The sequence below is a fragment of the Ascaphus truei genome, chromosome 1 (genome assembly GCF_040206685.1).
Source record: "Ascaphus truei isolate aAscTru1 chromosome 1, aAscTru1.hap1, whole genome shotgun sequence".
Lineage (NCBI taxonomy): Eukaryota > Metazoa > Chordata > Amphibia > Anura > Ascaphidae > Ascaphus > Ascaphus truei.
The window spans coordinates 541,197,603-541,215,968 of record NC_134483.1 but is presented as its reverse complement, the minus strand read 5'-3'; the positions used below and the strand labels follow the sequence as shown (position 1 = coordinate 541,215,968).

The 18,366-nt window shown below is 47.2% G+C and overlaps 1 protein-coding gene across 2 annotated transcripts in view; it reads left to right on the top strand.

The window, feature by feature from the left end:
• The window catches only part of SFXN5 (sideroflexin 5), a 492,741-nt gene that overhangs the window by 97,112 nt on the left and 377,263 nt on the right, over positions 1-18,366 (top strand). For both annotated transcript variants that reach the window (XM_075573333.1, XM_075573323.1), the window contains exon 3: positions 5,324-5,401. In XM_075573333.1, coding sequence (XP_075429448.1) covers positions 5,324-5,401 — 78 coding nt within the window. The remainder of the gene's footprint in view (positions 1-5,323; positions 5,402-18,366) is intronic.

Genomic DNA, 18,366 nt, shown 5'->3' with positions numbered 1-18,366 from the left:
ATTTTATTGCTGATCCATCTTCTTATTTGAGTGCAACGATTTGCTTCTCCCCATCCATACATCCCCATCGCTGCTTTGTCTTCTTTAAGCTTTTGTTATTTTCAATAGTCTTCTCCACAATATCACAGTTACATTTTCTTACATCTTCAGTTATCCGTTTGTGGATTGTCTTACACAGCTCTGCATATTCAATTCATGCTCTTGCGTCTTGGGGATTGCTTCATTTCTTGTTGTCTCCTCATTAATTGTTTTGTCTCATCAGTTATTTTGTTAGCGATTCCTGTAATTTTTTTCTGCGCTTTCAGCTACAATCTTCATAACTTCTTCCTAAGTGTTTGTTAAATTGTCCTGGTGCATTTTGAACAAGCTGAAGCGATTTTTCAGCCCTAGATTAAATTCTCTGCTGTTTTTCTTGAGTTATTGATGTTGGTTGTATTTGTCTTTTTAAGATGCAGGAAGTCGTGGATGGCGGTGCAACTGCCTTGGAAAAAAGCGTGGGACCAGAGATTGCAGGATACTGGGTACAAAAGTTTAGTGGCACATAAAAAACAGCATAGCAAGCACTCTGACGCGTTTCAGCCGCAAGGGCCTTTGTCAAAGAGTACAAAGGCCCTTGCGGCTGAAACGCGTCAGAGTGCTTGCTGTGCTGTTTTTTATGTGCCAATAAACTTTTGTAACCAGTACCATGCAATCTCTGGTCCCACGCTTTTTTCCAAGGCAGTTGCACCGCCATCCACGACTTCCTACATCTTATTCTCCTTCGGTAGGAGCACGCCCAACAGCACCTGGACCTCCAGCGAATCATTCATGTGAGTTTACTCCTTTTTGCTATTCAATTTATCCAGTTTCACTACATCATTGCACCTTTAGCAAGTGACACCCATACAAGATATACATATTTTAAAGGTTAGTGGGAGTCCACACAGAGTGGCAATTAAGGGTCTGAAAGTGACATTTTCTACTTCGATTGCTCTTGAAGGGTGAATACATGATGTAGAAGTTTAAACAATATATATGTAGCCTAGTCCCCTGGCTATCATATTTTCTTTGGCCCTAACAGTATAAGTCCTGTTAGACACAGGCACTGTGAGGGATAAGATCTCTCATGGGGGCCTAGCTTGTTGTTGCAGCCTGGATACACTATTGCTGTATACAGGGGCTGGCGTAACAACAACCAGAGTGTGCCATCCTTGGGGAGGATACTGGCTGGGTCACATGCCCATGATATGATGCCTGTCAGTATCGGACCTGCCCTGTTATGGGGCAGGGTTACAAGCCCCTCCCCTGGGGTACATAAGCTGACACTCTCCAAGAAGTCAGAGCTCTCTTCCTTCCACCTGTGGTGTGGAAGCACTTACCCTTTATCCCATCAGGGGGTTAAAGGAGCTGAGAAGGGGCCTGCAGGGCCTCAAGCCCTGTGGGTACTACTTCAGGGAATGTGCCTGTCATGACTACCTGTATGCTGCTAATAAAGAGCCAGTTGAATCCATCAGTTGTGGCTACTTGACTGGGCCACTACCTGAGTTGCCAGTGCGGACCATCCTGGCTGCACCAGGATCCTCACCGGCTGGTTGCGCTATAAGGTTCATCACTGAGAGCCTGTCCTAATGCCTCCCCATACCATCACAGAGTTCTCATGGCCTTCTGTTCTACCAAACAGGTATGCACCGCACCAGAATACACCGGTAGCTACATGATCTCGCTTAGTGTGGGGGAAAAGGGGCTACATATATATTATTTCTTTTTACTCTAACGGGAACATACTGAGACCACTGAAATCACAGAACCATCTTTCCTCAGTTTCTGTATGTATGTACTGTAAGTTACTTGACATTTTGTTGCCGTTCTTTTCTGGATTTTGTGCTTGGTTCTGAAGAGCTATGAGGCCTATTTTGATTTACGAAACAAGCATTAAGAGAATGCTGATGGTTTTTTAAATTATGGCCATGCCAATATATCTTGTTAAAAGGAACTGAGATTGTGGCAGAAAAAAAACCGTATTCTTTTTTTAGTCTTATATAGACATTGTACCACATGCTTGCAAGATGGTTTCAGATTCACCCGTCACAGTATTTTGACCTAAATGCATCACAATGCATAATGATTAAAGTGCATCTGCTACCTGCAAACCTTCTGTCCTGTGTTTTTATATATTTTAAACATTTTCGTTTTCAATGTCCTCTACCATTTGATTTTTGTATGAACTGCAGTAAGAACAATTCACATCATCTTTCCAATAGAGTGTGAGTATGTCCCTTCCACATTGTGCTGTTACTGTGGACACATTGCCAATACTCTAGCTCAAATCCATGTGATTATAAGAATGGTGATCACACGGCGATAGTCCAATCAATGCCATCACAGTAATGTCAGACCAATTTAGAGTGTTGTCTTTCATCAGCTTTCTTGAATCTCCTAAAAATGATATTTAAAATGTTTCCAATAATTGGCAGCTTTCACTTAACTAATGTACTTATTAAAGCAGCAGTCCACTGCTAATTATTTGTTGTGTCTTTAGCGCACCCTTTCTGTTACAGGGCCATTAAAGATAGGATGTTAGGAGAAACACGTGAAAACGCCTGTTTAACACACTGACATCACACAAACGAGGGCAAAAGCAACCCCCCGTGTCTCTGGTTATCATGTTTGCAAACTACCCTTAAGATATATCTTTTTAGATAATTCGATGCATGTGGCACTTTTTTTGACAAAAATCAATTACTTCGATTTAACGCCTTAAACATGCCACTGCCATTTGTTCATTTTGGTCCTAGGTGGGACTGTGAATTTAAATGAGATGCTGCACCTCCTGTTCAGACAAGAATACGGGCTCTGGGCCAGCATGGAGCAGTCATTTTTTTATTTATATTATTGTGTGCACCCAGCATCTTTAACATCTATCTATCTATCTATCTATCTATCTATCTATCTATCTATCTATCTATCTATCTATCTATCTACAGTGGCGGCCGCTTTTATTTGAAGTAATGCCGGCGGCATGCCGGGATCTACTCCGGCTGCCGCCAGTCAAAACCGCGCGCCACGCGTTTCCCCCACGCACCCCCCCTCCACTTCGTGCGCAATTTACCCCCCCCTTCCCGACCCCGAACCCGGCTCCTGCTCTGCCCCTCTGCTTCCCCGCACCCGCGCTTACCTTACTTTAATCTTCAGGGGTGTCGGGGAAGCCCGGGGAAGCCGGGCGCGCACGTGACTGTGACGTCACAGTGCGCCGCAACGTGCCGCGTCTCCACGCTGCGCACTCGCACCCGGCCGGCGGCATTGCTTCAAATAAAAGCTGCCGCCACTCTATCTATCTATCTATCTATCTATCGATCGATGTCTGCACATCCTCTGTGATAGGCTGAACGGCCTGTCGCTGACCCACAGACATCCAGTGAGGAGGTATCCCTCCCCCTCTGGGATAGGCTGAGCGGCCTGTCACTCACCCAGGGATAGCCAGTGATTTTACACATCCCTCCGGCTCTGTGATAGGGTGATAGTCCTATCACTCACCCAGGGACAACCAATGCGATTGCACAGCCTGTGTAATGAGGCTGCACATTGTGTAAAATCTTAAGTGTCACATATGAAGTGTCTGTGGAGTTCATATTGTAGGTGAAGTACAAGAATTGGACTCTGCACTTCATCAACCCTGCAACTGTGAGAACGTGGCTTTTTTCACATCTGAAGACTAAAATCTAAGCTGCTGTTTAAGCTTCAGTAATACATTGCCCTCCCAGGCCTGATGTATACACCTGCTTTCATATCCTACTCCTCATCTCCTCTAATACCTGGGACCTCTCTCCCTGCCTCTCATTATACCCTCCCTGTTGCTCTTTCTGTTTGCGGTTTCCTTACTCCTATGTAAACTTTTCTGTTCTCTCCAACTTCCCCCTTCTTCTCCAATTCAGATTTCTTCATCTCTACTTCCCGCCACCTGTGCGTGTGCCTAGACACGGCACCACTGTGTACACACCTTTGCCACCAACTTCTACACCCCTCAACAAAAATCACCCCCACAAATCCTCTTCTCGCCTCCTCTCTCTCTACTCCTCCTTGTTGCTGTTGGAGAGATCTTCCCTAATCCTGGACCCAGCCATATACACACACCGGCTCTCGCCCACGCTTCCCTGCCACCTCTTTCCCTGCTAATGGTGTTAACCCATCTAATTTAATACCGACCAAAAGAAGCATCCCAATAGCCGGGACTCCTGGCTACTGTCCCACACCCACAGTCACTCCTACCAACCAGTGTGGCCAACCACTGTCTCTGTAAGTCTCCCATCATACCACTTAGATTGTAAGCTCTCTGGGGCAGGGATTTCCTTTCCTATTGTCTGACTTTGCTGCACTGATTGTATTATTATAATTCACTGTACTGTATTGTCTATATAAATAAAGATACACATATATACATAGATACATCCCTCCCCCTCTGATAGACTGCGCAGCCTCTCACTCATCCAGGAAACGGGGGAAGGAGATTTTAATGGCAGTGGGACAGCAAGGAGAAGGAGGAGACAGATAAGTAGGAGAGGAGGGAGTGTAGTATGCATAGAGAGGAGCAGACACAGTAAGGGAGGGAGTACAAAGAGGAGTAGGGCATGATGGAGGGCGGAGGAGAGACAAGAAGGAGGGGAGAGGAGGCAGAGGGATAGCGGAGAGCAGTGTGCACATGGGGGATTAAAGGCAGCAAGGTATGTAGGAGGAGGAAACAGAGACAGCAAAGTGTGAAGGAGGGAGTGTAGTGTGCAGTGTGTGTAGTGTGCACAGAGAGGACTAGACAGTAAAGCAGGGCGTGCAAAGAGGAGCAGGGCATGATGGCAGAGGAGAGACAGCAAGGAAAGGAGGAGACAGAGAGAAACAGCAAGGAGAGGAGGAAACAGAGAGACAGCATGGAGAGGAGGAAACAGGGATGATGAGGAGGGAATGGAGATCAGAGTGCACATCGGGCAGGAGGGAGTGCAAAGAGAGGGGAGGAGAGCAAGGAGAGGAGGAGACAGATTAGATAAGTAGGAGAGGGGGAGGAGTGTAGTGTGAACAGAGGAGCAGATACTGTAAGGCCGGGAGTGCTAAAAGAGGGGAGGAGAGAGTGCAAAGAAGAGCAGGGAGATGATGGAGGAGAGAGTAAGGTGGGGAAAGACGGGACGAGACAGCAAGGCATTACTGGGAGGTGTGAAAACAAACAGTAATGTTGAATAACCTTTCAGATCTTCTAGATTGGCGTATGTTACACCGGGTACAGCTAGTATTAATATATTGTACAATTATCATGCTGGACGCTCCTGCAAAAATAACTTTGTGTGCCTTTCCTGTTTCACAGAGTCGCCTTAAAGAGGCCATACAGCTGCTGGAGGATTATAAACATGGAACTCTACCACCTGGAATCACCAACAGAGACGTAAGAAACCTTCATACAGCACTTATGGACATTTACCCTGGACACTGACACACAAAGAGGTTCATTTATCCAGGTCAATCCCTCCCGCAATGTGCCGAGATTTCCTGCTCCAGCTATTAGCATCATCTTAATTACGTTAATTATGTTTGTTGCAGATCTTGCTGGGCTGATGAATAGTCTATCTGAGACCTGGTGGACTTTGACACTAGGAGGTCTCTGACATAGTGTTGTAATATGTGTGGTGTATAAGTGGGTCCTTACCTGTCAGGTTGCACTAACCACTTTTCATTTGTGTCAGTACCCAGTGGGTGCCTAAGCCTTATTGACATCCACTTGTTTTCCATCCTCCTCTTTTTTGGCGGGCATTCCCTTGCACGTTACCTATGGATCACCTACATTAAATATGCACTGGCTGAGTAAATATATCAATTAGTTTGTGTTAATTTACAGAAACCGAAATAGATGAGGGACATTAGCATTTCTGTTGTCAAATAAATCAAGAGAATAGCCATCTTTAATGTGATTGACAAACACATTTATATTACTTAATTCATGGGAAAAAGTGAGGGGTACAGTGGTTTGTACTCCAAAAGAAATTCACTCAAAAGCACACTACCTATAGGTAGTGTGCATTTGAGTGAATTTCTTTTGGAGTACAAACCACTGTACCCCTCACTTTTTCTGATTCACTTCAGTTCACAGTTGCACCTACTTTTCATTATCAATTGAATTTATTACTATTATAATTTTTCAACACAATTAGTATGGTTTAGTTGATCAATCCCTTATCCCCTTCTTTTGTTTAATTCATGGGATCCTTAAATATTTGGTTGATTTGATTGTCGTATTGTAAGTTGATTTAATCAATTTTAGACGAGTTTAAATAGAAACATAGAATTTGACTGCAGATACAGTATGAATTAGGCTGCGCTTATAGTACCGGCGATGGCGAAGCGACCGTCGAGTCAAAACAAATGCATTGTCCCCTTCGTCGGCGCTTATTGTGCACATGACGGAGCGACACTGCTACCAAAAATCTGGTAGTCACTGTTATTTGATTTTTTCCGGCGACTGTCTCCCCTTGCGGCCAATCAGGAGCTTCTCTACCCTCCCCCTTTTATCACGTTGCTGGCCTTGTAGCCAGTGACGTCGCGTAAATTTGAAATATAACTTTCGCAATGGCAGCGGGTGACGTCATCGGTCACATCGCCGGCACTTTAAGCGCGGCCTTATTGGTACACCTAGCCGGACCATTCTCTACTTATTGTTACTCTTTGTGTTTGGGTATTCTTCTATAAAATATTTAAAAGTATTTGCTCCACTTTGATGGAGTAACCTAGTGTTACATCCGGGACTTTCAAGAGGAACACGTGGTATCCATGGTACCAATTGCATGGAATATAATCTGATTTTAAGAAGGAATAGCATCAGAAGATGAGGTTGTGTCTGCCACATCTTGTATTCAGTGATGGTCCTTCCCAGTGCCGCCAAGATGGCGGTGCTGTCGGTGCTCCTGCACCGAGCCCCGCGGTTACAGAGCCCCCTGCGCTCTTCCTCACATCAATTAAACTGATTGCTGGGGGAGAGTGCAGGGCCTCTGTAACTCTCTTGCCTTCTCCTGCGTGATCTCTTGCTGTCAGTATCCCTCCTCATGACGTCGCCATGACAATGGGACACCACATGACGTTGTGATGTCATGCGGCGTCCCGTTGTCATGGCAAGGAGGCGCCCTCTGGCGTCGCGTTTCCATGAAAACAGGATGCCTAATGATGTTACATGGCACCCCATTATCATAGCAACGTGACACCATTTTGACATTGCGGCGCCATGAGGAGGAGGGATCCTGACAGCAAGAGATCGCGCAGGAGAAGGTAACCACCGCCCTGCACGGAGTACAGCAATTTTCCTAGCCGGCCCTGGTCCCTCCATGTGGAACGTGCTCCACTGTTCTTTCTGTTTGTTTACACATGCAAGGTGTCCCCTTACATTGCATTTCTACTTCCACTGAGCCATTGGGATGTCACTAATACAAGGGAACAGCTGCATAGAAAATAAACCACCTACTGTGGTTAACCTTTCTGCAGAGAGACAGTAAACAAAACAGAAAAACAACACAACACTATAATGTGAATGGAAAAATAGATACGAATTTTTAAATAGAAGCCTGCCACAGCACCGCTGGGTATATGCACATCCAGACACTTTGAAATAAGCAGTCAAGTAATTAGCATTGTATTTTGGGAAAGGAATTGGCATCATTTAGTGTTCGTTTCTTTGCCCTCCATTTTATTCACAGCATTGTTGTGGGTACTTCCTACCGGACCTGGGTCATGTTATTGTAAGGAATCGGGGGCCACGTCCCTTGCGGCGTGACCCCTCCTTACCCACTACCAGTACTGCAGCGGCTGCTGCCCCTGCCCCACGTCGCTACCCATGCCGCCGCCCAGTGCATACCTTGAACTCTGCTGCCGCCACCTTGGATTCTGGCACTGGTGTTACAGACTCTCAGCTGTGCTCCACTACTTCCTGGTCTCTCAGCCACTCACGAGCAGCTCCTCGACACGCCTCCGCCATGCCCCTCGTCCGGATTGGTCACTGTCGCTTTAAATATCCTGCTTTGCCTTCACTTCCTTGCTCTGCATAGCTCCTTGCTCCCTGTGTTGCCTGGAACCTGTGTCGTGCTCTCTTGTGTTTATTCCTTACAGCTACTGACGCGGCTCGTTTGAATATAGCCTCGGGCTCCTGAACTCGGCTTTCCTACAGACTACTCTAACCTCTAAGACCCTCGGACTCTGCTACGGATTTTGACTACGGAACTTTCTATATCCTCGGACTCGGCAAGTACTTGACCATTCTTTATCTACATCCAGGCCTGGCCACGCTACTACGCCACATCCCGGACACGCACCCTCTGCTGTCGGTGCATATACTCTACATCCCACCTCAGTACAGGGGACTGGTCTGGTCTGCGGGCTGCACAGCGTGACAGTTATCCTGTAGTTGCCTGTTCTATTTCTGACCCAAACACGAATGTATGAATCTGCGTGCTCCCTCACCTTTCAGGGGGGTATTGTGTGAGCAACCTTAGGACTGGCAGCAGGGACATCTATTCTGCAGTGCACACTACCCTCCTTAAAATTGTTGGAAGGGACACTTATTCTGCGCTCTTCCCAGCGCTTCTTATTACTGGGGGATAGGGACCCTTATTCTGCGCTCTTCCCTGCTCTTATTATTAGTGGGGGCTAGGGACCCTTATTCTGCGCTCTTCCCAGCGCTTCTTATTACTGGGGGCTAGGGACCCTTATTCTGCGCTCTTCTCAGCGCTTCTTATTACTGGGGGCTAGTGACCCTTATTCTGCCCTCTTCCCTGTGCTTATTACTGGGGGCTAGGGACCCTTATTCTGCGCTCTTCCCTGTGCTTCTTATTACTGGGGGCTAGGGACACTTATTCTGCGCTCTTCCCTGTGCTTATTACTGGGGGCTAGGGACCCTTATTCTGCGCTCTTCCCTGTGCTTATTACTGGGGGCTAGGGACCCTTATTCTGCGCTCTTCCCTGCTCTTATTATTACTGGGGGCTAGGGACCCTTATTCTGCGCTCTTCCCTGTGCTTATTATTACTGGGGGCTAGGGACCTTTATTCTGCGCTCTTCCCTGTGCTTCTTATTACTGGGGGCTGGGGACCCTTATTCTGCGCTCTTCCCTGTGCTTATTACTGGGGCTAGGGACCCTTATTCTGCGCTCTTCCCTGTGCTTCTTATTACTGGGGGCTAGGGACCCTTATTCTGCGCTCTTCCCAGCGCTTCTTATTACTGGGGGCTAGTGACCCTTATTCTGCGCTCTTCCCAGCGCTTCTTATTACTGGGGGCTAGGGACCCTTATTCTGCGCTTTTCCCTTCTCTTATTACTGGGGGCTAGTGACCCTTATTCTGCGCTCTTCCCAGCGCTTATTACTGGGGGCTAGGGACCCTTATTCTGCGCTCTTCCCTGTGCTTCTTATTACTGGGGGCTAGGGACCCTTATTCTGCGCTCTTCCCTGTGCTTCTTATTACTGGGGGCTAGGGACCCTTATTCTGCGCTCTTCCCAGCGCTTCTTATTACTGGGGGCTAGGGACCCTTATTCTGCGCTCTTCCCAGCGCTTCTTATTACTGGGGGCTAGTGACCCTTATTCTGCCCTCTTCCCTGTGCTTATTACTGGGGGCTAGGGACCCTTATTCTGCGCTCTTCCCTGTGCTTCTTATTACTGGGGGCTAGGGACACTTATTCTGCGCTCTTCCCTGTGCTTATTACTGGGGGCTAGGGACCCTTATTCTGCGCTCTTCCCTGTGCTTATTACTGGGGGCTAGGGACCCTTATTCTGCGCTCTTCCCTGTGCTTCTTATTACTGGGGGCTAGGGACCCTTATTCTGTGCTCTTCTCTGTGCTTCTTATTACTGGGGGCTAGGGACCCTTATTCTGCGCTCCCTGTGCTTCTTATTACTGGGGACTATGGACCCTTATTCTGCGCTCTTCCCTGTGCTTCTTATTACTGGGGGCTAGGGACCCTTATTCTGCGCTCCTTGTGCTTCTTATTACTGGGGACTAGGGACCCTTATTCTGCGCTCTTCTCTGTGCTTCTTATTACTGGGGGCTAGGGACCCTTATTCTGCGCTCTTCCCTGTGCTTCTTATTTCTGGGGGCTAGGGACCCTTATTCTGCGCTCTTCCCTGTGCTTCTTATTACTGGGGGCTAGGGACCATTATTCTTCCCTCTTCCCTGCGCTTCTTATTACTGGGGCTAGGGACCCTTATTCTGCGCTCTTCCCTGCTCTTATTACTGGGGGGCTAGGGACCCTTATTCTGCGCTCTTCCCTGTGCTTCTTATTACTGGGGGCTAGGGACCCTTATTCTGCGCTCTTCTCTGTGCTTCTTATTACTGGGGGCTAGGGACCCTTATTCTGTAGTCTACCCTTTCAAACTCACTTAAGTGCAGTTTTGGATCCCCCTACTCATTTGAAGAAAGCTCAACCCAGCAGTGTGTGTAAAAAGTCATATTTAAACCTACTGTACAAAAAAGGCAGTAACAAAGAAGCAAGAAGAAATAGTTTCTTATTTCAATCGCTTTCATGATTTCCCCTAATTTCAGACAAATCTCTATTTCCCGTGCTTTTGTACACGTGATTTCCAGCGGCGGGGTTAAGACATGGGCGGCCAACACCAGTCCTCAAGGGCCTCCAACAGGTCAGGTTTTCAGGATATCCCTGTTTCAGCACAGGTGGCTCAGTCAGTGGTGCAGTCGACTATGCCACTGATTGAGCCACCTGTGCTGAAGCAGGGAAATCCTGACCTGTTGGAGGCCCATGGGTAAAAGACCTCTCAATTGCATTAGGAAGATGTTAGCAAAATGTTTGTTTGGCCAGCTGGGTGGACCTGATAATTTCGAAGAGGTCTCTGATGTTGCAGATAAAGGTTTCCCTAAAAGGCCCATATTGCCCACTCTGATGGATACCTGCACGCACTTCTCTTATTTATACCCTCACAAGCATGGCTCCTGGCTTCAGTTTTCTGCCACACGCTTTTTCTCCCGAGTCCAAGGCTAGACAATGAAAAATCACTTATCTCAAATTACCCATGCAGACAAGTCTATCACTGATTATATGGGCCCTTTGCTAAGTACTATAGGAACAATGACTGTTCTGTCTTTTCCTTATTCCAGGCAAAAGTATCGAAATGCCGAGTGATGGACTATAGTATATTGCTAACCCTTTTGGGTTTATGTTAAATGACAATTTGGGTTGAAAAATGAAAAAAAACTGGGAGCACTGCAAAGAAGTAGAGAACTGGAGGCAAAGTGAAAAAATAACAAAAATGTATTGAGGCATGTAGCCTAATTAAAAAGAGGAACCTCTAAAGTGTTTCTCGCCGGGAGTGCTTTATCACTAACCGCTTACTAAACAACAAAAAAGGCAGCGCTCATAGAAAACTACTAAGAAATGGCCAGCAGCCTATGATATAACTCTCACACCCTAGGTCAGATAAAGAGCAAGCAAGAAAGGGTTATATCTGTGGCGCTTGGCCCTAAGGTAATAATATAAAAAAAAGGGGGTATACAGCCGGATGGAAGGTGGTGTCCACTTGGGCTCTCCTCATGAAGACGATCAATCATGTAAAAAATAATATAAAAGCAAACATAGTGTAATACAGTAACTAAAAAATATGCAACAACACTAACACATGCAAGACAACGAATGCTGAGACAATCAAATTACTGATTTTAAATACAAAACATTTAATACAACAAATCAATATATATAATTAAAACACTAAAAAGAATAGGTCACATGTGCACTCCAACACTAACTAGGCTGGCCGCTTACCAGACATTGAAAAGTAGAAGGCAGTGGATAAATCTGAGAGTATCCCCTCTCGTGATGGCAGGTTTCAGCTCCCAAACGTCTCACACGATCAGCAGGGGCTTCCGAGGGGGACCCTCCTTGCCTTCCACATCACAGACCTCCGCTGGGCAGATGAACCGGGCAGCGTGTCGCAGGAACAAGCTTCACCACGTGCGCAACAGCAGCGCAGGATGCAAGCCAGCAGCAACAAGCCTGTGGAAGCGTCAATGTCCAGCTCAACAGGAGAACAACCGTGGACAGCACAATGGCTGGGAATGGTCCGTGAAGATGATAGTACAAGTGTGGTGGGTACTGTAACAACAGCAGTGCACACGTAGACCACCCTACGCGTTTCGGAAGACTGCGCTTCCTTCCTCAGGGGTGAAAAAGTAGTGCCTCAGTCAAGCAATGTCCACCTATAAGTAGTCCCAGTTTAAAGGCACAATGCCTCAATACAAGCATGGACATGCGCAATAGGTAGTCCCGATGTCCATGTCTTTATTGAGGCAATGTGCCTTTAAATCGGGACTACCTATTGCGCATGTCCATGCTTGTATTGAGGCATTGTGCCTTTAAACTGGGACTACTTATAGGTGGACATTGCTTGACTGAGGCACTACTTTTTCACCCCTGAGGAAGGAAGCGCAGTCTTCCGAAACGCGTAGGGTGGTCTACGTGTGCACTGCTGTTGTTACAGTACCCACCACACTTGTACTATCATCTTCACGGACCATTCCCAGCCATTGTGCTGTCCACGGTTGTTCTCCTGTTGAGCTGGACATTGACGCTTCCACAGGCTTGTTGCTGCTGGCTTGCATCCTGCGCTGCTGTTGCGCACGTGGTGACGCTTGTTCCTGCGACACGCTGCCCGGTTCATCTGCCCAGCGGAGGTCTGTGATGTGGAAGGCAAGGAGGGTCCCCCTCGGAAGCCCCTGCTGATCGTGTGAGACGTTTGGGAGCTGAAACCTGCCATCACGAGAGGGGATACTCTCAGATTTATCCACTGCTTTCTACTTTTCAATGTCTGGTAAGCGGCCAGCCTAGTTAGTGTTGGAGTGCACATGTGACCTATTCTTTTTAGTGTTTTAATTATATATATTGATTTGTTGTATTAAATGTTTTGTATTTAAAATTAGTAATTTGATTGTCTCAGCATTCGTTGTCTTGTATGTGTTAGTGTTGTTGCATGTTTTTTAGTTACTGTATTACACTATGTTTGCTTTTATATTATTTTTTACATGACTAACCGCTTACTACCGTTTATTATCTTCTTCACTAAGGGAGTCTCTCTGATGCCAGGCGGGTCTGCCGGTTCCCGTCGGGGGACCCTAGGATCAACGTGAGCCAGTCTGTCCCTAATTTACGTGATTGCCGACCTGGCATTTATGATTGTGATTGCAGTTATCATTCTATGTTCAGTGGTCCTTATTCTGGTATTTCGAGGGTTTATTGTGCACATCTCCTAATTATATGAATGCGTCTTGGGGTTTGCAGCACCTACCATTGAGGTGATTTCCTCTCTACATTGCTGTACAGTTAGGGTTGCCAGGTGTCCAATATTGAACTGGACTATCCTGTATTTGGACACTGTCCAGTTAATAATTAGAGATAATACTGGACGTGTGTGTATATCGGTATTACCTCTCTGGGTGTGTATATGTATACCGGTATTACCTCTCTGGGTGTGTATGTGTATACCGGTATTACCTCTCCGGACGTGTATGTGTATACAGGTATTACCTCTCTGGGCGTGTATGTGTATACCGGTATTACCTCTCTGGGCGTGTATGTGTATACCGGTATTACCTCTCTGGGCGTGTATGTGTATACCGGTATTACCTCTCTGGGCGTGTATGTGTATATCGGTATTACCTCTCTGGGCGTGTATGTGTATATCGGTATTACCTCTCTGGACGTGTATGTGTATACCGGTATTACCTCTCTGGGCGTGTATGTGTATATCGGTATTACCTCTCTGGACGTGTATGTGTATACCGATATTACCTCTCTGGGCGTGTATGTGTATACCGGTATTACCTCTCTGAGCGTGTATGTGTATACCGGTATTACTTCTCTGGGTGTGTATGTTTATACCGGTATTACCTCTCTGGGCGTGTATGTGTATACCGGTATTACCTCTCTGGACGTGTATGTGTATACCGGTATTACCTCTCTGGACGTGTATGTGTATACCGGTATTACCTCTCTGGGCGTGTATGTGTATACCGGTATTACCTCTCTGGGCGTGTATGTGTATACCGGTATTACCTCTCTGGGCGTGTATGTGTATACCGGTATTACCTCTCTGGGCATGTATGTGTATACCGGTATTACCTCTCTGGGCGTGTATGTGTATACCGGTATTACCTCTCTGGGCATGTATGTGTATACCGGTATTACCTCTCTGGGCGTGTATGTGTATACCGGTATTACCTCTCTGGACGTGTATGTGTATACCGGTATTACCTCTCTGGGCATGTATGTGTATACCGGTATTACCTCTCTGGGCGTGTATGTGTATACCGGTATTACCTCTCTGGGCATGTATGTGTATACCGGTATTACCTCTCTGGGCGTGTATGTGTATACCGGTATTACCTCTCTGGACGTGTATGTGTATACCGGTATTACCTGTCTGGGCGTGTGTGTGTATACCGGTATTACCTCTCTAGGCGTGTATGTGTATACCGGTATTACCTCTCTGGGCGTGTATGTGTATACCGGTATTACCTCTCTGGGTGTGTATGTGTATACCGGTATTACCTCTCTGGGCGTGTATGTGTATACCGGTATCACCTCTCTGGGCGTGTATGTGTATACCGGTATTACCTCTCTGGGTGTGTATGTGTATACCGGTATTACCTCTCTGGGCGTGTATGTGTATACCGGTATCACCTCTCTGGGCGTGTATGTGTATACCGGTATTACCTCTCTGGGCGTGTATGTGTATACCGGTATTACCTCTCTGGGCGTGTATGTGTATACCGGTATTACCTCTCTGGGCGTGTATGTGTATACCGGTATTACCTCTCTGGGCGTGTATGTGTATACCGGTATTACCTCTCTGGGTGTGTATGTGTATACCGGTATCACCTCTCTGGGCGTGTATGTGTATACCGGTATCACCTCTCTGGGCGTGTATGTGTATACCAGTATTACCTCTCTGGGCGTGTATGTGTATACCGGTATTACCTCTCTGGGCGTGTATGTGTGTACCGGTATTACCTCTCTGGGCGTGTATGTGCGTACCGATATTACCTCTCTGGGCGTGTATGTGTATTCCGGTATTACCTCTCTGGGTGTGTCTGTGTATACCGGTATTACCTCTCTGGGCGTGTATGTGTATACCGGTATTACCTCTCTGGGCATGTATGTGTATACCGGTATTACCTCTCTGGGCGTGTGTGTGTATACCGGTATTACCTCTCTGGGCGTGTATGTGTATACCGGTATTACCTCTCTGGGCGTGTATGTGTATACCGGTATTACCTCTCTGGGCGTGTCTGTGTATACCGGTATTACCTCTCTGGGTGTGTATGTATATACCGGTATTACCTCTCTGGGTGTGTGTGTGTATACCGGTATTACCTCTCTGGGCGTGTATGTGTATACCGGTATTACCTCTCTGGGCGTGTATGTGTATACCGGTATTACCTCTCTGGGTGTGTATGTATATACCGGTATTACCTGTCTGGGCGTGTGTGTGTATACCGGTATTACCTCTCTGGGCGTGTATGTGTATACCGGTATTACCTCTCTGGGCGTGTATGTGTATACCGGTATTACCTCTCTGGGCGTGTCTGTGTATACCGGTATTACCTCTCTGGGTGTGTATGTATATACCGGTATTACCTCTCTGGGTGTGTATCTGTATACCGGTATTACCTCTCTGGGCGTGTGTGTGTATACCGGTATTACCTCTCTGGGCGTGTATGTGTATACCGGTATTACCTCTCTGGGCGTGTATGTGTATACCGGTATTACCTCTCTGGGTGTGTATGTATATACCGGTATTACCTCTCTGGGTGTGTATCTGTATACCGGTATTACCTCTCTGGGCGTGTATGTGTATACCGGTATTACCTCTCTGGGCGTGTATGTGTATACCGGTATTACCCCTCTGGGCGTGTATGTGTATACCGGTATTACCTCTCTGGGCGTGTATGTGTATACCGGTATTACCTCTCTGGGCGTGTATGTGTTTACCGGTATTAACTCTCTGGGCGTGTATGTGTATACCGGTATTACCTCTCTGGGCGTGTATGTGTATACCGGTATTAACTCTCTGGGCGTGTATGTGTATACCGGTATTACCTCTCTGGGCGTGTATGTTGTGACAGAAACCAGGGGATGGTAATAAATTCCGTATATAGGGCTCCCAGGATACTAGACAGTTTCTATCCTGTTTGGCCTGGGAGTGCAGCCTTATAATACATACACTCCATCCCACAGTTTGGCAAGCGCTGGAACTGAGGGATGAGAGATCCAGACCAGAGTTTGTCTGCTGCCTGATTTCTGTCACCTGTCATGCTAATTAGGAATCAGGTATGAAAGACTGATTTCCTGTTTGCTCTGGTCTCCCCACAAGAGCCAGGAGGCTGGAAGGCTGCTGAACTACAGAGGGGAGAAGCCTCTTCCCCAAACAGGTTCAATCTTTCTGTTCATTTGTGTAAGACTGCAAAAGTACCATGTTTTGATGTTGGAAGTGGAAAAGCCACTTCCAACCCTGAGTCAGGGATATCTAAGTTAAGTTATCGCTCAGGTGAGCAGCTTTTGTTTTGATCTGTTTTCTGTTGTATGCACTGTGGCAGTCTCAGTGCCTGGGACTGAATAAACCAGGCATAGCCTGTTTAAAGGAACAGTACGTGACGCCTCATCATTTAACCTACCCTAAAAGACCGTGTTCTAAACAGTCCCGGACAAACGACGGAGCCCCGGAGTAAGCCGTTTGTCACATATGGTGGAGAATGCGGGCAGAGCACTAGGGGGTCTGCGGGTTGAAGAACTTTGAAAAAAAAAAAAAAAAAAGTTTTTTCATCCTCTGCAAACAAGATGGAAGACGTGGTGGGTGCGCTGGTACGCAATGTCGCTGCCCAGAAAGACGCGAATGAAACCCAGCAACAGCTGTTAATAGCCCAGCAAGAAACTAATGCAAACCAGCAGCAGACGAATGCAGCCCATCAACAGCTGCTAATAGCCCAGCAAGAGATTAATGCCAACCAGCAACAGGCGAATGCCAACCAGCAACAGGCGAATGCAAACCAGCAACAGACGAATGAAGCCCTGCAAAACGCGAATGCAAACCAGCAAGAGACAAACCGCTTGCTGAGAGAGGAGCAACAGCGGTTCGCTCAGGGCTTACAGCAGGAACTCGAGATCCTGAGGGGGACTATCAGTAACCTTCCACTGGCAGCGGCAGCCCCAGTTCTGAAAATGACCAGGGCAAGCCACTACCTTCAGAAGATGGGACCCTCGGATGATGTGGAAGCCTATCTTCTCACGTTTGAACGCACGGCACAGAGAGAGGGATGGCCAGAAGCTGAGTGGGCTGGTCTAATCGCACCCTTCCTAAGCGGCGAACCCCAGAAGGCTTACTTTGATCTAGAGCCAGCCGAAGCTAACGTCTATGCAAAATTGAAGTTCGAGATCCTCGCCCGCCTCGGCGTAACCACGGCTGTTCGCGCCCAAAGGTTTCACGCATGGTCCTTCACGATGGATAAAGCCACCCGAAGCCAGATGTATGACCTCATCCACCTCGCCCGGAAGTGGCTACAACCCGAGATCAACTCAGCCAGCCACATCGTGGAACGGTTGGTCATGGACCAGTTCTTGAGGAAACTTCCCTCTGCCTTACGCCGTTGGGTCAGTCGGAGTGACCCCCACAATGCGGATGAGCTTGTGGCCCTCGTAGAAAGGTACAATGCAGCAGAAGAGCACCCGCAACCCACAGTCGTGGAGCAACCCCACTACCCGAGGTTCCAGGACTCTTCCAGAGACGGTAAAAGGGTACCGGGGTTAAGGGGCGCTGAAGAGCGGCGACCACCTTCACGCAGCACCAGCAACAGTGGTTCGCACACTAAGGGCAATAGCCAACATGGGGAGCCGGGAAAAGGCTCTAAGTGGGACACAGACTATGTACCTAAATGTGTAAATTGTCATGAGAGGGGCCACACAGCAAAAATCTGCCCACTAAATTATGAGCCCATGCAATGCAACAGCGTGGAACCTTATTCGCTGTTGTCCCAATGTATGGGCCCTAGCCCAGAGGACCCCTTGAATAACCATCTGTGGGCATTTGTAAAGGTTAATGGTAAGAGGGTTCGGGCACTTCTTGACTCTGGGAGCATGGTCACACTAGTGTCCGAATACCTCTTGCCCATTAAGAAGAAACAGGGAAACAGTTCACAAAGAGTGGCAATTTGTTGTATACATGGGGATAATCATGAATATTCCACTGTTGATGTTTTTTTTGAAACAGAGTTTGGTTCTTTAGATTTCAAGGTGGGTATTGTACCCAAACTGGCACATGATGTGTTAATAGGGACCGACTTTCCCCATTTTCTAAAAATGTGGTCCCCCGCTCAGAATAGCGC